Source organism: Balaenoptera borealis, assembly GCF_965194805.1.
Source record: "Balaenoptera borealis genome assembly, chromosome: 16".
Classification (NCBI taxonomy): Eukaryota; Metazoa; Chordata; class Mammalia; order Artiodactyla; family Balaenopteridae; genus Balaenoptera; species Balaenoptera borealis.
This window is the reverse complement of record NC_138872.1, coordinates 16,021,312-16,044,299: the sequence shown is the minus strand read 5'-3', so window position 1 is coordinate 16,044,299 and position 22,988 is coordinate 16,021,312. Positions and strand designations below refer to the sequence as shown.

Here is a 22,988-nt window from a genome sequence, read left to right as displayed (position 1 = left end):
CGCGGGCCACCTTCCAGAGCCCCGCAAGCAGGCCATGGGGAGGCCCCTTGTCGCCAGAAGCAAACAGGCCTACCAGGGAAGTTTTGCTCTGGGTCACACCCGCCTCTGGATGGCTGCCAGTCTTCCTGCCAGAAACCGCAGGCCCGCCGAAGCCGCCCGGAGTCCAGGCCACGGGGCTTGGAAGGACTCGGGTCAGCTTTGCAAAGGGGGTGTCTGCTGAGCACTTCCTGGATCAACAGCCCCCCGTCCCTGGGGTTGGGCAGGGGGGCTGGGGCTGGGCTGCAGCTAGAGAGGCCCCTCTTGGGCTGGGAGGAGCTAGAGAGGCCCCTGCCAGCCTGTCACAGGCTCTTGGCACTGGCACTGGCTCTGGCTTTCACACACACACACACACACACACACACACACACACACACACACACGCTGGCAAGCACCCCCCAGGTGGCCTCCACAGTCTCACCTTCAGGTAAATGGGCTCATCAGTGGGAAGATGAGAATGGGAGAGAAACAAGGGCTACAAAGGCCAGCATGTGTGTGTGCAAGTGTGTGCGTATGTGTGTGTGTGCCTGGGAGTGACCTCACAGCTGCTGGAACATAAAGACTTACAGGTCCTGCCTCCCAGGCTCAAAGCTGGCTCCGTGGGGACACAGTGACATGAGAGGCACACCACAGACCCACCTCCTGGCCTTCTCCCTCCTCTGCCTCTTCTCCAAGGTAAGGGGGCCCCAGGCCCCAAAATGCTGGCTTCCTTGGTGTGGTGGGGAAGGTGTTAAATCACAGCCAGAGACCCCCTGGGGGAATTCCTGCAAGCCTCCTGTGTGGGGCTCAGCTCAGCTTCCCTCCCTGATGTCCAGACAGCTGCCTCTGGCCAGCTCTGCTGTGTGACCCCAGGCAAATCTCTTTCCCTCTCTGAGCCTCAGCTGCTTCCTCAGTTGAATGGGTATAATGTTCATGGGGCCTTTGTGAAGATCATTTATCATAGTTCATCTACAGTGCTTAGCACAGGACCTGGAATATGGCAAATGTTTAAGAGAGGACTTTTATGATTGTTACCAATCCCCAGAGCTCCTCTACAGACAGAAGTGGGTCTCCTCATTATAAATGGGGAGACTCAAGACATGGCCTGCTTTGCCTGTGAGCCAGGATTTGAATGGATGTTGGTGCATAGCTGATTGGAATGTTCACACCACAGGGGCATTAATGCTGCTGGGCCCTCAGGCAGTGAGTGGCCTGCTGACCCTAGCTGGAGGGGGATAAGGAGACAGCTCCACGGAATAATGACCTTCTCTTCTGGGATATTTTCAAAGGGCTTGTGGAACATCCACCTTGCCTAACATGACCAACAACCCCATAAAGAATTATTATTCCCTGTTTTCAGTCAAGCGAGGCTCCGAGAGGGTAAGCAACTTGCTCCAAACCACACAGCAACAGAGCAATAGAGGAGGTAGAACCCAGGATAGGCCTGAGTGTGAGGCAGGGGGGACTGCAGTCTGTGTCTCTCCACCCCCAACCTGGACCAAGGCCACAGTTGCTGAGCCTGCCATCACCTTAGCAAATGTCAGGTTCCTGGTGTCATGGGTACTGGCCCCCCACAAGCCACGATCTCACTGTATTTTCATGCTCCTTTGAGGATCACAGGCAGGAACTTTTCTCTATCCTGGGTCCAAGCAGTGGTTGGGGGAAGGCTGAGAACCCTGCTGGCATCCTAATCCTGCTGTTTGTTCTTCCAAAGGGGGTGAGCAGGACATGATGCCAGGGAGGGTAGCCTGGGTAGCTGGAGCAGGGGACTTGGGGTTCTGGGCTTAGGGTTAAAGGAAAGGCCAAAATGAAGCTGTCCTAGACTCACTGTTCACCTCCCCCAGCCCTCCATTCTGCCCAGGCTCCAGGGGGCCAGGCAGCATCCCACACAGAACACAGGGACTTAGTCATCACACACATGAAAGCTGCAACAATCCGCAGAGAGAGAATTCCAAGTCTGGCAGGCAGGGCTCAGGCCTGTGGACAGGGGCAGGCGGTAGAGACCTGGAAACAGGCCAAGTCACACTGACCTAGAGCTGGCGGTGACCTCATTAAATCCTTGTCACGACTCCAGGACAGGTGGTCTCCACCCCATTTTACTGAGGAGGAAACAGCTCCCTCCCCACGGAACAGTTCAGTGAAGTGTCCAAGGTCACACAGCAAGTCAGTGGTAGAACCTGGAGTTCAACTCTTGCCCGGATGATTCCCCGTCCAGGGCTCTTGCCTCCTGGGGACCACAGCAAGGGTCTGGGGAAACCAAGTGTGTGATGGGGCCACTTGGACATCGGGATGGGGTGGTTAGAAAGGGCATGGAGATAGAGGGATACCAGAGAGGACCTATCTCTTCTTGGCTATGCTGAAACACCCTCCCTGATATCCCTCTTGAACAGATGGGTAAATTGAGGCAGAGGCTAAGTGGCATCAGAGCCACTAGGGGACAAGAGGTAGGTGTGGCAATTAAGAGACTGGGCCTTGGATTCACATGAACCTGGATTCTGATCCTGGCCCTTAGGATTAAAGGAAAGGCCATTTTTTTCCCCTATTACAGAAAATGTCTATCCCAACTCTGGGTTCCTGGATCCTCAGTGAGGAAGCAGCCTCCCAGCCCTGCAGCTAACCCACTGGGACTTTGTCCCTTCCTCTCTCTGGAGCTCAGTTCCCCCATCTGTACATGGCAGGGGGAGGGATTTAGACTGGAGCAGAGGTGCCAGTAACCTAGCTGGGCATCAGAAGCCCCTGTTAAGAACATAGATTTGAGGGCTCAGCCTCTGGAAGTTCTAATTTGGTAAGTCCCAGAGGAGGCCTAGGGGTCGGTATTTTACCAGGTTTCCTGGATGATTGGATGTTCATCCAGAAACATATTCTAGATTGTTCCAAAGATCAAAGAACATCCATGATACTGTTTGATTTATACAGCCCTCAAGATAAATATCCACTGTCCACCTGCTAAAAAATGAATAGTACCCTGTCATTTTAATCCTTCCTTTTGTTGCTTTTGCCCTCCTGTAAGTTCCTAGAAGGCAGACCCTAAGCCCTTTATTGTAATTCACAATAAAGATCATTATAGCCAGATGCATGGAGTATCTACTGCACGCCAGGCCATGCGCTAAAGGTTTAACATGCATCATTTCATGTACTCCTCAAAACAATCCTCCGAGTTAAACATTATTGCCCCCTTTTCACAGATGAGGAAATTGAAGCTCAGAGAGCATAAGTAACTTCCCCAAGATTGCTCAGCTATTCAGGGGCAGAGCTAGTTCCGGAACTCTAGTCCAGAGCCCTTGCTCATGACCACAACGCCATGCTGTCTCTTAGGGAGTGCCGTGGGGCTGCCGGGGTCCAAGGCCAGGTCTATGTGACTCCAGGGCCAAGGTGTGAACCCTACACTGGCAGAGAAGGAGTCAGTTGTGAGGGGCTCACTGCCCACCTTGAACGACCATGGCTGAGTGAGGTCCCTGTCTCTGCAGGTGTGTGCCCAGCTGTGCCCAACACCGTGTACCTGTCCCTGGCCACCACCCCGATGCCCACAGGGGGTGCCCCTGGTGTTGGACGGTTGCAACTGCTGCCGGGTATGTGCACGGCGGCTGGGGGAGCCCTGCGACCATCTCCACGTCTGCGACCCCAGCCAGGGGCTGGTCTGCCAGCTCGGGGCGGGCCCTGGCGGCCGGGGGTCCATGTGCCTCTGTAAGCAGGTTTGCGGGACTGATGGAGGGGGTGTTTGGGGGGGAAGTCAAGGCCTTGAGGTCCTGAGTCCGAGAGAAGCCCTTCTCTCTCCCAGCCAAACCTCGTGACACAGGGTTCCCTAAGCTCACTCCCCTCTTCTTTTCTTTTGTCTTTGCTCAGATCATGCCCACCGGCCAAACAACCTATCCTCCTTCTTCCTGTCTGTCCAGATCATAGCCGACTTTCAAAGCCAAGCGCAAACACCTCCTCCCCTGAGCAGCCCTCCCAGATTTCTCAAACCAGAAGTCATCATCCCTTCCCAGGACCCTCATAACACTCTTGGGAAAAATGAAAGGGCAACTCCCTATTTAGGGCATAACCTGTGTCAGGCACTGTGTTAAGCATTTACCTCCTAAATCACATAATCCTCACAATAATCCTATGAGGTAAGTACTTTCAGACCCATTTTATAGATGAGGAAACTGAGGCTCAGCGATACTAATGGACATGCTTAATGTTACACAGCTGGGGACTGAGTCAAGCAGGCTCTAAAGCAACATTCCGTTCTGTCCTCTTCTGGGATTGGGAGCCCTTGGACAGTCTGAATCCCGAGTTTGCTATTTGCTAGAGACCTTGGGCATGTTACATCTTCTACTACCCTAGGCCTTGTGCCTTCTGGGGATTTAAATCAGGGGTTCTCAACTTTACTCTAGGAACGTTTGGGACTGGAGAATTCTCTGTGTGGGGCTGCTGTTCTGTGCAGAACTTTTAGCAGCATCCCTGGTCTCTACCCACGAGATGCCGGGGAACAAAGTCATCCCCAGTTGAGCACCACTGCTTTAGAGAACTATAAAGAGGTGAGGACTGTTCTGTTCCCTTTTTTTCTTTTTAAATAATAAGACTTGTAGAGCAATTTACCACTCTCATCTACATGACTGTAACACTTAAAACAAGAAAAAAGAATGAGAGATAGAGAAAGAGAGGAAGAAAGGCCCATGAATCATTGACAATAAGTCTATCTACAGGAAAAGCCTTGTTAAAAAACAAAACTTATAGACATAAAGTTATCAACAGTAAATCCCTGTAAAATACTTTTTTTGATAAGGGGAGTATACTAATGAGAAAGGGGCGATGTGTTTTATAAACTTACAGATGATTGCTAATAAAAATGTATCTAAAGAAAAAATTAGACAAGTAACACTTAGCTTACAAGGCTGTTATCTAGCTAAGCCATGACACATGTAAAGCACTTGGCAGAATATATTTATTGAGCACCTGCCTAGCATTTACCATGTGCCAGGCACTAAGAGTTTCACAAATATCACCTCATTTAATCTCTCAACAACCATATGAGGTAGGTCCTAATGTCATCCCCATTTTGTAAATGGAGAAAAAGCGGCACAGAGAGGTTAAGTAACTTGCCCAAGGTCACACAGCTCATAAGTGGCTGAGCTGGGATTTGAATTCAGGGAGCTGGCTCCGCAATCTTTGTTTCTATCACTCTACTGCCTGACGCTCAGTATATGCTTAGTACATAGTGGCTGTCACTGTCACTAACTTTATTAAGGAGCTTTTCGTATTCCGCCTTGATTCAAATTTCAAATACCTGGAGGCCAAGAATTTACCTCGTCCTTGCTCCTTCCTGCCACTTCCAGCTCTGGTCAGGCGACACAGTGGTGCTCACGAATGTTTAACGACTGGAACCAAATTTGGAGGCTGGGAGCTACTGAACCATGGATGAGCCAGAGCCAGCTAAGACCTCACAGAGGCTGAGTCTAGGTCTTGGCTCTGGAGGGAACACGTTTCCCCAAATCTCTCCTCTCACTCACTAGTTGGACAGCTCTTCATTGAGGACCAACTCCGAGCTGCGTGTGTGTCCAGCACGAGCTCCCGATCTCCCTGGCATTAAACACGCAGCTTCCCCAGCTCAGCCAAGTGCGTCTCCATCCTTCCCATGGCTTGGCCTCAAACTTTGGAGTCATTCTTGACTTCTCTCTTTTTTTTCACATCCCACTCACTACCCACCAGCAAATTCTTTACAATATTTCCAGAATCCAACATTTCTCAGTCCCTCAACTGCTACCACCGGGTCTGAGCCCCATCATTACTCATCTGGATTTTGAAGAAGCCCCATAACTGTCTCCCTGCTTCTGTCCTTGGCCCCTAGTCTGTTCTCAACACAGCAGCCTGAGGGCTCCTTTAAATACATAAATCAGGTCACAGATCACTTCCCTCCTCTGCGTAAAAGCCTCCAATAGCTTCTCATCTTCTCAGAGTAAGAGCCAAAGCCCTCTCAGTGGGTGACAAGACCCTGCAGGATCCTGCTCCTGTTTTCTCTCCGACCACATCTAACTCCCTCTCTCCCTCCTGCTCTCTGCTCCAGCCACAATGGCCTCCCCGCTGCTCCTTAAATACCCCAGGCACGCTCCCACCTCAGGGCCTTTGCACTGGCTTTTCCTGCTACCAGCACTTTTCCCCCCAGATATCTGCATGGCAAGTTCCCTCACCTCCTTCACATCTTTACCCAAATATTGCCTTTTCAGTGAGGCCTTTCCCGATCACATTTAAAAACTACAACCCTGCCCTACTCATTAACCTTGCCCTCCTTTATTTTTCTAGCACTAATCGCCATCTGACATCACAAACACCACCTTGTTTCTTGTGTTTATTTCCACTGGAGCGAAAGCTCCAGTGAGGGCAGGATTTTGGCTGGTCTCAGTCATTGCTGTATCACAAGATACCTAGAACAATGTCTGGCACATAGTAGGCACTCAATAAATAATTGTTGAATGCATGAATAATAACAACAGTTCTGGTGGGGCTAGCAGTAACAGGCACTGTTTATGGAGCATGTACTGTGAACAAATCCTTTATATACATGATTTCATTTTAACCCTAATAATGAGGGAGGTCCTATTATTATCCCTATTTTGCAGATGAGGGAACTGGGGCTCAGAGAGGTTAAGTCACCTGCCTAAGGTCACACAGTGTGCAAGTGGCTGCAGGTAAAACAAACAAACAAAAAAAAAACAAAAACCAAAAAGACCCTGTTGTTCCTTCTCCTGCAAGGGACTCTCAGAGGGAAAGAAGGATGCAGAAATGACCAGATGACAAGGTTGTGTCCTGAAGTTATTTGGGGGAAGTTTCTGGACAAGGGGGCCGTTGGAGAGGGTCCAGAAGGAGAAGTAGGGTTTTGGCAGCAGTATGTGTGTATAGGTGGGGGAATCCCAAATCCAGTACATTTGAAGGTGCCTCATGGTGTCTGGGACCACGCACGTGGATTCACACAGATCCCGGGGTGGGGAGTGGCTCCCTAGGGATCCTTACCTACCTCCCAATCAGCTCTGAGCTGAAGGACCCAGGAGAGGTGCCAGGAAATCTTACTAAAATTATCGCTCCCTCCAGCTGACTTTACTAAATAATCCCTCTGTTTACCAGGTCATCCCAGCGACCAGGAGGCCCCAGGGCTGCAGCCCCAGGAGTCTGGCTGGGAGACCCAGGCTGGGGGTTATGGATTAAGGTGCAGCTACCCCTCTGGTTTCTTGGAAACCAGTGGTCACATGGTCCAGGCCAAAAGGTCAGGGATTTGGAACCAAAGGGCTTTGGCCTGGAAGGAGCAAGGAGAGGGGGGTGACACTGGCCCTGTCCTGCCCAGAGGAATAGCATCACCTATTCCCATTTAGTGAGCATCTACTAGGTCCCAGGCTTGGGGCAAAATGCTTTAAGTGCACTAGCTCATTTGATCCTCCAGTGGCTTTTTGAGCAGGGTACTGAGGCTCAAAGAGGTGAAGTAACTTGTCCCAGGTCCCACAGCTAGCAAGCAGGGAACTGGGATTTGAACCCAGGTCTGTGTGGTTCCAAAATTCCTGCATGTGTATGGATCTATTCGAGGTTTTTTTCTCAGAAGACCTGGGAAAACCAGCTTCCCATGAGTCCTTTCCCCTACACCCAGGTGAAGTGCCACCCACATCTCCAGGAAACCCTCCTAATTGTCCCTTTCTCTGCACTTCCTGAGCGGCTCACATACACCTCTCCAGGGCTCTTTATTCTGTCTTGGAGATGGCGACATCCACACCTGTCCCCCACAATGGCCCTTGAATCCCTCTTAGTAAGGACTGGGTCTTAGTCCTGTCTAGGAACACAGTGGTTGGCACATAGGAGGGGCACGATATATATCTCTGAAATGATAAGGAGTCAGAACTATTTTCTCATTGTCTCTCATGTGCTGAGTCTTGTGCCAGGCATTCATTAGAGGGGCATTTCCTGCGGTTCTGTGATGCCAGAATGAACCCTCTTGGCCCCAGCCCTTAAGGGGTTCATGTCCAGTGGAGGAAGAGGCCATAATACCCATATTGGAGGGCTTCATCCGAAGAGTGTTTCTTAAATACCTACTCTATGCCTAGCCGTGTGCTAGATGCTGTGTACACATTATCTCATCTCACTGAAAGTACGAATTACTGTTCTCATCATTGCTATTGTTAAGGCAACTCAGAGAAGTTAAGTCACTTACTCAAAGTCACACAGCCAGCAAGTTGAGCCCTGACCTGACAGTAATGACTATAATACAGCAGATGGACAAGGAAAGTTTGTGGCATGAAATCTCAGTGTGTATATAATAGTGGTAATATTTTATATATTTTTAAAACATATTATTATTAATATATAATAATTATGCTAATAATAACAACAGAGCAGCGAGGATCTATTGAAGATCTCCTTCACGTTGTATTCATTCCAAATATCATTTCATTTAGTCTATACCACACCCTGTGAAATAAGTACCATTATAACCCATTTTGCAGGTGAGGAAACTAAAAGAAGTGACATCACTTGGGCGAGGTCCATAGCTAATTAAAGAGCTGAAACCAGGCCAGTCTTCCCACAAAGCCTGTTCCAGGATGCAGCAGGCTGTCTTCCTGCAGGCGACAGGGCAGTATGGCAATGGGGCGGGGGTGCATATCTCGGGGCTGGAGCCCCCTGCGGCGCTCAGATTCTGTAAGGGCACTACGTCCCCAGCGGGATCCAGACCAGCTCTGCCGAGAGGACCCCGTGGAGGACGTGGGCAGTGCAGCCCTCCCAGGGAAAAGTTGGGAGGTCACCGATGGAGATCCGGTTTCTCCTCTGCAGGGGGAGAGGATGAGGGCAGCTGTGAGGTGAACGGCCGCCTCTACCGGGATGGGGAGATCTTCCAGCCCCACTGCAGGATCCGCTGCCGCTGTGAGGACGGCGGCTTCACCTGTGTGCCCCTGTGCAGCGAGGACGTGCGGCTGCCCAGCTGGGACTGTCCCTACCCCAAGAAGGTGGAGGTCCCAGGAAAATGCTGCCCTGAGTGGGTGTGCGACCAGGGAAGGGGGCTGGGGGTCCAGCGCCTCCCAGCCCATGGTGAGTACAGGGCTGGTCCAGGGCCGCCTGGAGGTGGGGTGGGGGGAGGGCGGGGAGGGCTTGGGGGGGGGATGGGCGGGGCCTCTTAGGTGCCAGGACACCTGGACACATCAAAACCAAGGTTATACTGACAAAATCTGGGAGGGGACGGTGGCTACGGGGACATGTAGGAAAGTGGAGTGGAAGGTCACAAGACCTCTTTAAAACTGACAAAACAGGAGTCGGTGGTGCAAATATATAAGTTTAAATCATGCACAATTAAAAATAAAAATTGGTGGCAGAGGGGGGAGGGGAAAGGAGGGTTAGAACACTTGAAACAAATTCTCACATTTCATAGCAGAGGTATAACATAGACCTATATTATTATAATATATATATGATTATACTCATAATATATTGATACATATTAATAACATTTATATAATACAATTTAAATATTATATAATATTACTAATACATTATTATTGGGGTTTATCAAAAGAGGAACTCAGAACGGAGCGAAGCCAAGGTGCTTGCTTCTGGGATGTGGGCCTAGGGGTAGGCAGGAAAGACAGTGACCTCATGCTATAAACTCTTCAGTTTTAGGATTACGTTATTGCTATGTTACTGGGTTTTTAAAAAATTATTATTATTATATGAATTTAATTTTTGAAGGCAAGCGAAAAGAGGGCATTGGTTCCATAGAAGATGGCGCCACACGAGAGGTGATAGAGCGTGGTGGGTGAAGCATGGAGTCTGCCTTTGTTCTAAGCCCAGTTCCGCTACTTCCTAGCTGTGTGAGAAGTCGCTTAACTTCTCTGTGTCTCAGTTCCTCCAACTGTAAAATGAGAATGCGAGCATCCACCTCATAGAGCTGTTGTGAGGCCTGGATGAGTAAATACAAGCAAAGCAGTTATGACGTGCCTGGCACACAGCACTCAGTGTATGCTGTTATTATCCCTACGATGGAATATGATACATCTGTTTAAATACATAGGAGAATGCCAGTGAGTTAGCCTTATGTATAAAAAGCAGGATATGACACCGTATATGCAATTTGATCTCCGCTGCGTGTACGCACGTGTGTGTGTCTATAGCTCTACGAACACATACACGTCATACAATACTGCCACGTGTACATAACAGAGAGTTTTTCAACCCGGGCACTGGTGACATTTGGGCCAGGTAATTTTTTGTTGTGAGGGGATGTCCTGTGCGGTGTAGGATGTTTAGCGGCATCTCTGCTGGATTCCAGTAGTCCCCACCCCTACTTGTGACAAAAATGTCTCCAAAGGTTGCCAAATATCTTCCAGGGGGCAAAAACTGTCCCCATTTAAGAGCCACTGGTTATAAAGCACCAGAAGGAAGGCTACTAAAATATTAACAGCACAGAATAAGCCTGGAGGAGGAGGAAAGCTGGACCATGGGAGCCCACCACCTTGATCCAGACACGGCCTCACCATCACCAGCATCCTTACCTCCAGGTCATGGTACCACCACACACACAGGCCCCAACCTCCTTCCTGTAAGATGCTACTTATCACAGAACTTGTGGAGGATACAGAAGTGAGAAACTCACCATTTACTGGGAGGCCATCATGGCCAATGCCATTATAGTTGCCTAATAAGCAATATTTATGAAGTGCTTACAAATACCAGGCACTGTGTTAAGCACTTCACCTCCACTATTTTATCCAACCCTACTCATCAACTATTAGGAAATTTACATAGGAAGAAACTGAGGTCCAGAGAGGTTAAGCAACGTGACCAAGATTGCATCGCAAGCCAGTGGGTAGATTTGTCTGCCTAACCTTGCCGTGCTGATCCCTCTTTCTCTCCCCCAGGACCCCCAGTTTTCTGGTCTTGTCGCTCCCCCAGCCCCTGCCGTCTCCTGCCCAGAAATGGAGCACGGCCTGGGGCCCCTGCTCAACCACCTGTGGGCTGGGTGTGGCCACCCGGGTGTCCAACCAGAATCGCTTCTGCCGCCTGGAGACTCAGCGCCGCCTATGCCTACTTGGGCCCTGTCCACCCACCAGGGGCCACAGCCCATGGAACAGTGCCTTTTAGAGCCAGACTGAGAATGGAAACTCGGTGTCACCCGCCCGCCCAGCAAGCAATCTGGGCTGCAGGCAACAGTCCAGCTTGGGTCCACCATCCGGGCCCTGGAGCACGAGAGTGTTCGCAAGCCAGCTGGCCAACCTGGACCCTGAGATGCAGCGGGATGCATGCCCTAGTCCCCCTTTCTCTAACTCACAGCCTGGGAGAATGGCCAGGTTTCTTCTGGTCCATTCACAGCCTTTATCGATGATGCGCACGGGCTAGCTTTCCAGAGATGGCGCCACCATCTCTCCCTTAATCATTAGACTGAGGGCAGGTGCTGGGCTGGATGGGCTACTTTTCTGGGGGTATGGTGAAGAGGGGCACAGATGTGCTGAATCTCCTGCTTCCTTTCCTGGAGCGATGTAAGAATATCCCTGAATATGTGCCTATGTGTCAAGCTTGTGCTGTCTGAGAAAGCCCTCCCTCCCCACCATGGGCAGAATTCAGGGGCTGAATTCTTTGTAAAAATCACAAGGTGAAATCACTCTGTCTTGAAGAAAGTCAGAAAACAGGCCTTAACTTGGCCCATTAAACCCAACTTGTATTAGTAAGAATTAACCTTTTTTGAGACTCTGCAATGCACCAGGCCAAGCCAGACATTTCATACGGGTTGGTGCTTGGAAACATTTTTGACTAGAGAGAAGCAGGGGAGGAGGAAGACTACCTTCCAGAGACTGGGGAACATGGCCTGAATAAACCAACCCACGTGTGAAATTCCGTTTGCCGTCTCATGTTTTATTGTTTAAAGACAAAAAATCCCTACATACAAATTTTATATCCTCTTTTGCGGTCTACCTGTGTTTGCTTAAAATAAAAACTGTGTTTCATCAGGATCCAACCAGGAAATTAGAAAACACTCTTGGTATTTACCAGGATTTCTTCTTATTAAACTAATTTGATTGAGGGATGAGGCACACCCAGTAAATGCACAGGTCTTTTTTTTTTTATCTTTGGCTGCGTTGGGTCTTCACTGCTGCGCGCCAGCTTTCTCTAGTTGCGGCGAGCGGGGGCTACTCTTTGTCGCGGTGCACGGGCTTCTCATTGTGGTGGCTTCTCTTGTTGTGGAGCACGGGCTCTAGGCGTGCGGGCTTCAGTAGTTGTGGCACGCGGGCTCAGTAGTTGTGGCTCACGGGGTCTAGAGTGCAGGCTCAGTAGTTGTGGCACATGGGCTTAGTTGCTCCGCGGCAAGTGGGATCTTCCAGGACGAGGGATCGAACCCATGTCCCCTGCATTGGCAGGCAGATTCTTAACCACTGCTCCATCAGGGCACAGGTCTTAAGTGTATGGTTTCATGAGTCTTTACAAACGCACACAGCTATGTAACCAACACCTCAGTCAAGGTGTAAAACATTTCCATCATCAAAGGAAGTTTTCTCGGGCCGGATCATCCCCTCCGCCCTCAAAGGCGATGTAGCTTATTCTTGAACTTCATGTAAATAGAGTCATACAGTAAGTATTCTTTAATGAATGACTTCTTTCCCTCAGTACCAGCCCTCGGGGTGGAGGGGCAGAGGGAGGGCAGAGCCCAGAAGCTGGGACCAGAAGGTGAGAGATGGAATCACAGCAGGGCTGTCTGCTGGGAGCGGGAGCCACCACGGAGATGCAGCCTTGTGCCTGACAAAAGGCAGATGGAGATGGGGAGACAGATCCTGGCTTCTGCTCTCTCCCACCCCCCAGTTCCCAGAAGTGCCTCCCATTGGTCAAACCTACTGGGAAGACCTGGGAGGCCGGGAACGCAGTGCTCTAAGGTACAAAACAGAGCCAGGAAGGGCGATTCCCAGCACACAGGTGGTAAATGACCCGCTCTTCAGTACGGTGGCCTCCAGTACTTCGGTCAGGTACCACCTCCTCCAGGTACCCCAATTTGAGAATCACAGGCAGCATTGGAGCCATTTAATCTTCACAAAATAGAACTAACTCTAGTTCACAGATGAGGAGGCCTAGATCTGGAAATATGATCTGTCCAAGAGCTGGTTTGCAGTTGGGGTGGGATTTTAGTCCAAGCCAGGTTTATCTGACTCTCCAGGCTGGGTCTGTGGTCTCTCGCAGGCTGAGTTTTGGTGGGTTTGGTTCTGCAAGCGTAAACTCTGAACACGTTGCCCGGAACAATTCTGAAAACATCCTGAGAGCCAGGATGAGAACAATGAACTTGCATTGAACTATTCCTACGTGGGGGGCTCTCTCTGCAAAGAGCTCTACCCACATAATCACATGTTGCCCTTGAGACATCCCTAAAACAAAGTGCTGCTGATATTCCCATTTTAGAGGTGGGTAAACTGAGACTCAGAGTGATTAATGAGTTGTCCTAGGGTTGTGCTGCTGGGCTCTGGGCCAGGTTTGCTGTAAGGCCCATGATCTCACTCCTGAGAAGCTGTGAGCAGAGCCATGAAGAGTGGGCCTAGCCAGCCTGCCCGGTCCTGGTTGGTTTCCTGCTGAGATCTCAGGCAGGGTACTTAACTTCTTTGTGCCTCGGTTTCCTTTTCTCTAAAATGGGGATAATGGCAGTACGCAACACAGAGGGCTGTTGAAAGTATTATGTGGTTTAAATAAACATTTTAGCTATCATTACCTTGACTTGACCTCCTAGTGCTTTAGCTTTTTCATCTGTAAAATGGGCATAAATAGTAATGCCCACCCTGTAGGGTCATTGTGTTGTGTGAGTACCCACCACGTAGGGGTATTGTGAATGTTAGGTGAGTGATTCCTCTATGTTCACTTGAAAATAAGCTATTATTATCATCCTGTCTTGACAATTCTTTGCAAGTCAGCGACTAATGTGAAGGCAAAGGCTGGGAATCTTCTTGTTTGTGAAGAGGGGATGGTGTTGGGGACAAAGGTCACCAGGTGAAACTCAGGCTACCCCCACTGAAGCCAGAGCCAGAGGGACCCGGCCCAGCCATGCCCCGTTATATTTGTTAGTTGCAGCCACAATATTCAAGTAACAATAATGCATTCTTTCTTGTCACTGTATAATATTCCATTGTGTAAATAGAGCACATTTTATTTATCTATTCTACTTTCAATGGGCATTTGGGTAGTTTCCAGTTTGAGGCTATTATGAATAAGGCAGGGTGAATATTCTAGTGCATGTCTTCTGCTGGATATTGGTAAACATTTCTGTTGGATATGCATCTAGGAGTGGAATTGCTGAGTCAAGGCCTGTGCTCTTTCTCTTGGGTCAGATTATCTCTGAGTATGATGGAGGTCTCTACACATAATAGGTGTTCAATAAAGACTTATTGCAAAACTAATAAAAATGAGAGCTAACATTTATCGAGTGCTAACAATATACTAGGCTCTGTTCCAAGCATCTTCTATGTAACGACTCACTTGACCCTCACAATAACCCTTTGAAGTAAGTATAATTATGCCCATTTCACAGATGGAGAAACTGATGTACAGAGAAATTAAGGAAACAGCCCAAGTGTACACAGTTCAAAGCTGGCAAAACCAGGATTCAAACCCAGAGGGTCCTGCTCCAGGGCCCCTGCTCTTGGCCACCAGGCTATACCGAATGCAGTCACTGCCATGTTCAGAGGTAAGGCCTGCGGGAGTAGAAAAGAAGAAACAGAAGCAGATGGGAGGGGACTTCCCTGGTGGTGCAGTGGTTAAGACTCTGTGCTCCCAATGCAGGGGGCCTGGGTTCGATCCCTGGTCAGGGAATTAGATCCCACAGGCACGCCGCAACTAGGAGTTCGCATGCCACAACTAAGAAGCCAGTGAGCCACAACTAAGGAGCCCGCCTGCCACAGCTAAGACCCGGCACAACCAAATAAATAAATTAATTATTTAATTAAATATTTTTTTTTAAAAGCAGCAGATGGGAGAATCAGAAGGGCCTGACCATGCCTGTGAGATCTCGTTGGAAGGATGAATGTGAGGAACAGGGGAAAAAAGAGGCCAAACACACCCCTGGGCTTTCTGCTGGGGGATGGGGAGGATGGGGGGGGCCATCGCCAGCAACCGGGAAGAGCAGAGGTGAGCCCCCATTGGTGGCAGATAGGAGGGGGGTGTCCTAGACATTCTGAGTTCAAGGAGACGGTAGTGATCCAGGGCAGTGCAGCTAGAGGCAGTTGGAGATCATAGATGGCACAGGTCTGGACATAGAGAAAAGGGTTCAGGTCGAGAATGTGGGTCACCTGCACAGAGGAGAGGAGTGGATAGTCACATTGACCCAGTCGGTTTAGTTATGGAAACAGCACGCACGTGTGTGTTTGTGTCTAACCTCTTACCACCCTCTCCAGCTCCACTGCTCCCCCGTGGCTGGGGCCGCCATCATCTCTGCCCGGATACCTGCGGGAGCCTCCTCCTGTTCACCAAGCTTCCACTCTTGCTCATCACAGGGGGTGCCAGAGGGATTCTGTTAAAAACCACATCAGACCATGCCACTCCTTTTCACTCCGAGGAAAGCTAAAGGCCTTTGCGTGACCTACAAGCCCCCCGCTCTTGCCCCTGTCACCTCTCTGCCCTTGTCCTCAATTACCCTCTCCCTGCTCTGACCTCACTGGCCCCCTTGCTGTTCCTCAAACACACCAGACTTGCTCCCACCTCAGGACCTTTGCACGGGCTGTTCCCTCTGCCTGACATCATCTTCCCCCACGTGGCAAATCCCCTTGATCTCTTTCAAGTTTGACTCACAAGTCACCATTTCAATGAGAACCCACCCCAGCTCTTCCAATACCCTTGATGCACTTAGCACCTTTTAACGTAACTTACTTATAACATTTACTATTTGTTGCCAAACTCCAGGAGCGGTGGGAATTAATTTGCCTGCTTTGTTCACTGATGGATTCCCAGGACCTAGAACAGTGCCCAGGACGGACCAAGCCCAGTCATTATTGAATGAGTGAAATAATCTTGCTTTTCATTAAAAAATGTTTATTTACTCATTCAGCTGCACCAGGTCTCAGTTGTGGGATCTTCGTTGTTGACTGGGGGATCTTTTGTGGCTTGCAGCACCTAGTTCCCTGACTAGGGACCGAGCCCAGGCCCCCTGCATTGGGAGCGCGGAGTCTTAACCCTTGGATCACCAGGGAAGTCCCTGTCTTGCCTTTTAAAAAGTGATTAAGGGGGCTTCCCTGGTGGCACAGTGGTTAAGACTTTTCCCTCCCACTGCAGGGCGCACTGATTTGATCCCTGGTGGGGGAACTGAGATCCGCCACGCGGTGGCCAAAAAAAAAAAAAGAAAAAAGAAAAAAAACGGGAAGGGGGGATTTAATGGGGCTTAGAAAAGTCAATATGTAGTTGACAAATGGGAGTGGCTACCCAGTTCACAGTGATCTCCCAGTGGCCCTGTCTGCGTGGGTCAGAGCTCACCCCGACCCTCACTCCCAATCCTCAACCTTAGTAGTTCTCGAAGTGGGGTCCCCAGACTGGAAGCAACATCATCGCCTGGGAACTGGTTAGAACTGCAAATATCTTGTGTCCCATCCCAAACCCACAAAAACTCTGGAAGTGGGGTCGGGAAATCTGTGTTTTAACAAGCTCTCCACTTCATTAAAATCTGTGTAAGATTAATAGCGTGACTTCATATGAGAATACGAAGAGAACGGTGATGTGCTGCTGCCCCCTTGTGGCATTTTGGTGAATGAGCCGCCAAGAGGCCACCGGCAGGGAGGAGGCTGGGAGCCTGGGGCCCATTCCCTTCCTGTTTCATGAGTGAGGAAAGGGAGTCTCTGGGCAGGGAAGGGACTCATCCAAGGCCTCAGGGTGAGGCAGTGATAGAGCTGGCCTAGGATTCTTTCCTATTTGTGTCGAATGCAGCAGCTTTCTTAAAACATTTAGACAGATGCCTGTAAGAGTCCCTGCTGGTCCCTGATCCAGGACACCTGTGTCTGTCCCCCCGGTCCCTCTGCCCACAGTTCAGCTCTGGACAGATCGACCACACGATACAGCCACATGGATCTTTCTTGAGCACAGTTATGGTTATGTCACTCTGCTTAAACCCCTCTGGGGCTCAGAGGTGCCCTCCGGGTGGGGTCCAGGCTACGTCCACACCACGCTGCTATGTCTTCCAGCCTCTTCTGTGCTCCAGCTACCCGGGATGGCTTGGGATCCCCACTCTGGCCCAGGCCTCTCCCCAAGCTGTCCCCTCTGCCTGGGCCACTCCTTTCCCCGTGTCTTCACGGATGCCCCTGATTATTCTTCATTAGTTGCAGTCTCTACATCTACCCGAGGCCAACCCTTCCCTGGGCCCTGGCTCCCACCCCCTCTCACCTGCCCAGGTGCTGACTCCTGCCACTTTCCCCATGTTATCCCCACATCTTCCATTTCTCCCTCTCTTCCAGATTATCCCCATCAATATACACACATGTTGGTCCTTTGTCCAGCGCTGCAAAGGATGCAGCCCACCAGCCCATGCCCACCCTGGCTACTGCGGTAACAAAAGGTGGGGCACCCTCTTCAAGGGGCAACTCGAGCAGCCTCACGGGGGAGGGGGTGCCTGGGAAAGTGAAGCCTCGTATGGCCACCACATTTCATGTGCTATCAAAAAGTCCACCTGCCTCTCCAGGGCTAAAGTGTGGTCTAGGGTCTGACGCACATTCTTAGCAACAGGGTCATGGTATAGCCAATTCTCAGGAACTTCATCTGTTTCCTCTTCCACTGCAATTACTTACAACACTAGGGCGAGCCCCAGGGCAGGAGCCTAGGCCTTTTGGACATCCCGAGGTTAGTCAACAAGCCTACTTGTAAGTGGCCCCATCACACTGGTCTGGTTCTTATCCATGTTCCATTTGCTGCCCCTGGCCCTTCACCACTGGCTTTCGTGGAAATGTTTCCAATCTCATCTCTGGGCTGAGTCTCTTCATCTGCTCCTGTCGGATGGGCAGTACTTAACACCGGCTTCTTCTGTAGCTTCCTCCCAGCCCTGAAGCCAGCAGGCGGTCAACATGGGGGTTGACTTTGATTTTACTCCCCTTCTCACCTCAAGGGCTGGACCTCCGTGTCCCGATGACCCTCCTGAATCTCTTCATCTCTGAGCCATCCCACTCATGTCCCATTCCCCTCCCTTCCTCTCTCGAGTCCTTCTCTGTGTCCACTCTCACCCCCTTAAAGCCCAAGGTTTTAGAACCTGGTAGCATCCACACTGCCTCACCGCTTATGACAGACGGACAGTCCAGGGTCCCGATGTGGCCCCCGTACAAAGTGAAGTACCCCTGGGTCCTGTCACCAACTCAGCCAGATTTCTCAGGTGTCTGAATTTAATCTCCAAAAGAAATCTAAACTTATTTCCAAATTTTGTGGCAACCGTCATATTTGTAATGTTTCCTCAACCCTTGTGGTGTACGTACATAAGGGTGTCCATCAGATTGCTATTTAAACCCTTATCGGGGACTTCCCTGATGGCGCAGTGGTTAAGAATCTGCCTGCCAGTGCAGGGGACACGGGTTTGATCCCTGGTCCGGGAAGATCCCACATGCCATGGAGCAACTATGCCCGTGCGCCACAACTACTGAGCCTGCGCTCTAGAGCCCGCGAGCCACAACTACTGAAGCCCACGTGCCACAACTACTGAAGCCCGCATGCCTGGAGCCCATGGGCCTAGAGCCCGTGCTCCATAACAAGAGAAGCCACCACAATGAGAAGCCCACGCACCGCAACAAAGAGTAGCCCCTGCTTGCCGCAACTAGAGAAAGCCCACGTGCAGCAATGAAGACCCAAGGCAGCCAAAAATAAAATAAATAAATAAGTAAATAAACCCTTATGTATGTCTTGGCAAACCAGATCCCAGCAGTCAGTAGGCCCCAAATCCAGTGGCATACCAAAGGGTCAGGGTTGATGGTGGGAGTGGTGTTCCTGGGGAAGGAATATTTTAATACAGACAATGTTTAGAATTGCTGGCCCATGGTGATGATAAAAAGCAGATTGAATTTAGCCCGTTTATTATTGCTTTAAAAGTTTTTAAAGACAGTGTACCCCTTTGTCACCTGCCTCTGGGGGCAGACCACTCTCGCCACCAGCACCCCTCTGTACACCACTGCTCATGTCTAAAGCACAAAGTCTGTTTCTCGGTTATGTAACATTCCTAACAGGTGTTTCTGGTAGGTGGGCTCCTCCACAAATGATTAAGGGACTCAGGCTCCTTCGATCTTACGGCTTCACCTCACCCCCACCTCATCCGCATCCAGGATGACATGAGGCAGGAGGCTCAGCCATTCCATGCAAAGCCTCAAGACTGTTTCTGGAACAACTGGGAAAGAGTTACCATCTTTTGACCCAAGTGGGCAAACTGTTAGAAGGTAAGTCTTCAATTGCTGGAGGCTATATTTGCCACCATGAGAAGTGCTGAAAAATGAAGTCACACAGAACCAAGAAATTAAGAGAAACAGATGGCAGGCAACTAGGTTCAAGCTGCTAGATCCAGCTGCGCCTGAAGCTATCCTTCCCTAAACTTTTCAGTTATGTGAACCAATAAACTCCCTTTATTACTGAAACTAGTTTGAATTGGGTTCCTATCACTTGAACTAAGAGTCTTGACAAATATAACTGTATACAGTAGTGTAATTACCTGTCTATTCTTGGCTGTTCTGTTGGGCTTTGCTCCCTAGAAGCCAGGTAGATTTCTGATTCATCCCTGTGTCCCTGAAACCCAGCACAGGACCTGGTACATGGTAGGTATTTAATACGCACCTGCTGAATGGTTACTGAGGCCTGGGTTCTAGCCCTGATTGTGCCTCTAGTCTGTGACCTTGAGCATCTAATTCTCCCCTGTGAGCTGTTTCTGACTCTGCACAGTGGAGATGATCATCTTTGCCCTGCCTTGCTGGAGGGCGGCAGTGAGGATGAGATAAGCCCAGCTTAGGAAAGTGCTTAGCAAACTCTAGCGCTCTGCACACGCAAGAGCCACAGTTATATTTGCAAGAATGTTCATTTTGTCCTAATTTCATCAGCCCCCTGTAGACTGTGGGTTCTTGGGGCACAAAGCAGACAGCACGTTGGAGCAGAAGTAAGATCTGAGAGGAGCAGCTTTAGCTGCCCCCAGCGCTGCCTCCATGCAACAGTAGACTTGTTGCACCTGTGGATGAGATAAGCAAGATGGTGCCTGGTGCCCAGCACTTGCCGCCCCACCATCCTCCTAGAAATCGCCGAGACAAGGGGTCCCAGCGTCTCCTTGAGTCTGAGCCATTGCAAACGACAGGATAATGGAGCAGCAGCTGGCTGTTGTTCCCCTCCTGGGCACCCAGAGAGAGACCACATCTCCCAGCCACGGTGACCGAGGTCTGGCCATGGGCTTGACTCCAGACCCAGACCGTAAACCCCCCTCACCATCCTCCACGCTCGTTCTCTGCCCTCGTCTGCTGATCACATGCAGAGGACACAATGGAGGACTTCAAGGCTCTAGAACATTGTTCTACACCTTTCTTTACGAACCTAGGACTCCTTGGGCAACTGGTAAAATCTATGATCTCCTTCTCAGACAAGTCATATTAAACACATAAAATCAAATACATGGGATTACAAAGGACACAAATTATTGAAATACGGTAACCAAAACAAAAAAAGTATGTGAGATTGTTACATGTGCTTTTTTAGGAATATATTAAATAACGAGATTTAATTACCGTACTTTCAATGTGGCGATAGCATAAACAGTATTTCAAGATAGCCACAATAATTACTTTGATATGAAAATACTTGTGATTTCTTTTGGTGACAAATAGGTACTGCTACTACTACTTTGTTTTCTCCATTCATAATTGAAGGAAGTGCTAGATGTTAGCTAAAGGTCAGTGGAAAGATGCAATTATTTTCCCTTTCAAGTTCAGGAATCCCTGAATTTCATCCCCAGATCCTTGGGTATTGTCTCTGGGAAAAGAATCTCTGCTTTAGGACAGGACAGAGTCACAAAAGGAAAGGAGCTTCATGCTTGGATGACCACATACAGGAGAGGCCTCTCCAACATGTATTCAAACCAGAGGAAAAGACCGTATTTTACCAGGAATATTGAGATTCTGAAGCCAGGCTTGATATCTTGTTCCAGCTGGGTGACCCTGAACAAGGCATCTAACCCCTCTGAACCTCCATACTCAAAAGAAAATGTAGACCATGGTCCCAGTCTTACAGGGTAGTCATGAGAATTAAAGGGGATAACAGCTCTGGATGCTTGCAAACTCTATGGGAATTTATATCTGAGGTCTTCAAACTCCAGCCAGTGAACTGGTACTAAAAATAAGGACAACACAGTGAAATCTCAAGTGAAATGGATTCCATCTGTAAGACTGTCTTTTACTCTGAACTTATGACCTGCCTCATTTGAGGGGTTATGAAATTCATTCTTTTTTTTTTTTTTTCATTCTTTTATAAAATGAGGAGGATTATAAATATAGTACTTGCTCATTTTTCCCCATTGTTTTTACTTTGCAAATGGAGTTGGCAATGTGATTTGGATTCACAAATATTTTATGCAGTTGGGTGGTTTTATGAAGACCAAGAAGTATGAGAATCACTGCTTTATGCCACCACAAAAATAGTCATTCTTATTATCCCTCAAAACTAACAAAACTTAGAAAGGATTCAATTTCTGACCTGGCACAAGTTTGAATAATAATAGTTAACATGTATTGAGGGTTTCAATGTGTCCCAGACTGATCTAAATACGTCACACGTGTAACTGGCTTATTGAATAATCTGAATTTGGTGAGGGACACACATAAATGGATCTAGTTTTTCTTCACCCATTGCCTTTGAACACATCCAGTCAAATCTCTCATTGCCCCATGCCTTTCAGTCTGGATTGAACATCTAATTATATACTATTTAACACTTCCTCTAAATCAAGCTTGACCCTTCACCTCACGAATGCATTGTTATTTAATTTAACAAACTGTTAAATAGCCTAACTATGTGCACCTTACAGTGTTATGAGGATATGAGGTACGTACTATTATTAATGGCATCTTACAGATACTAAGGCCCAGAGAGATGCGGTAACTTGCCCAAGGTCACACAGCTAGTGAGTTAAGAGACACAGAATTCAAACCCAGGCTGTCTGGCTCCGGAAACTTGCCCTTAGTCTCTGCATTACAGTCCTCTGCAGCACTGAGAGAGTGTGAGGGTCTCTCTAAAAACGTTTGCCATCCTCCCCGTTTGAGTTCTAGCTTCTCCTGTTTATGAGGCCTGGAAGGAGCAGTGGAGGAAAGGGGGAAAAAACGTAGCTGGTATTGCTTTGAGTTCCCTCAGGGAGGTGGATTCCTTTTGTGTGGAAAGTGTTTAAAGGCTAGTGTTCCTGGACCACATGACTAGCTTATTCAGGGGTCCCTGTAGTGGTCTCCTGACTGTTGGGGGATATCTGGACCCCGTGACCTCTCTTAGACCCTGTCCCCAGAAGTGCACTTCACAGCCTCTTTCTGCCAGGGTCCTCTTTCCTGGGAAGCACAAGGATCCTCCCTTCGGGGCAGGGCCCAGGTCAGATGGCCCGGCACCCACTCAGCTCATGGGAAGCTCACCCATTCTTGCTCGGCCAAGTGAAGGGCGTACAGGATGCCCCCGTCCTGCCATCTCTCTAATCACTTTCTGCTCAAACACACACTGAGGGCGGATCTGCAAGCCTGCCTCACGAGCGGTCGGAGAATCAGCTGCCACTCACCACTTCTGGCAGGAACCCAAAATCTCTACAAGTGGGACATCTCAGGACGGGGGTGGGGGTGGGACCCTTTCTTCTCCCAGGAGAGCAGAAAAGGTATATCATTTCTCCCTATTCTAGAAAATTATTCTCAAATTCTAGTCTTCTGCTCGCGGAGGCTGAGGGGGTGGGGATGGAGTGGGAGAAAAGCCGGTATGACAACCCTAAAACAGTCCTGCTGGTGTGGGTCTCATGGCTTTCTGAAATATGGGGGTATTCAGCACCT

The 22,988-nt window shown here is 49.4% G+C and overlaps 3 protein-coding genes across 7 annotated transcripts in view; 1 reads left to right on the top strand and 2 right to left on the bottom strand.

Moving 5' to 3' along the window:
* Window positions 1–22,988, bottom strand: part of RIMS4 (regulating synaptic membrane exocytosis 4) — a 143,695-nt gene that overhangs the window by 40,124 nt on the left and 80,583 nt on the right. The window lies entirely within an intron of this gene.
* The window catches only part of ADA (adenosine deaminase), a 113,538-nt gene that overhangs the window by 86,184 nt on the left and 4,366 nt on the right, over window positions 1–22,988 (bottom strand). The gene's annotated exons all lie outside the window — the stretch shown is intronic.
* Window positions 131–21,420, top strand: CCN5 (cellular communication network factor 5). 3 transcript variants are annotated; one of them, XM_082361828.1, is made up of 5 exons: window positions 131–463; window positions 620–711; window positions 3,483–3,699; window positions 8,806–9,060; window positions 15,384–21,420. In XM_082361828.1, the coding sequence occupies exons 2-5, from the start codon at window positions 652–654 to the stop codon at window positions 15,551–15,553; spliced, it is 702 nt and encodes a 233-aa protein (XP_082217954.1). In that variant the 5' UTR covers window positions 131–463; window positions 620–651; the 3' UTR covers window positions 15,554–21,420. The 3 variants fall into 3 exon arrangements, with proteins under 3 accessions (XP_082217954.1, XP_082217953.1, XP_082217955.1); XM_082361827.1 differs by having other exon boundaries at window positions 310–463; window positions 598–711; XM_082361829.1 differs by lacking the exons at window positions 131–463; window positions 15,384–21,420 and adding an exon at window positions 10,884–11,242 and having other exon boundaries at window positions 626–711; window positions 8,806–9,064.

What these genes read in the sequence shown, in the direction of transcription:
- CCN5 (XM_082361829.1), top strand. Translation starts at nt 652, where the DNA reads ATGAGAGGCACACCACAGACCCACCTCCTGGCCTTCTCCCTCCTCTGC. An exon ending in CCGGGGGTCCATGTGCCTCT is followed by an intron (nt 3,700 to 8,805) that starts GTAAGCAGGTTT and finishes TCTCCTCTGCAG; the next exon opens with GGGGAGAGGATGAGGGCAGC. An exon ending in CGCCTCCCAGCCCATGGTGA is followed by an intron (nt 9,065 to 10,883) that starts GTACAGGGCTGG and finishes TCTCTCCCCCAG; the next exon opens with GACCCCCAGTTTTCTGGTCT.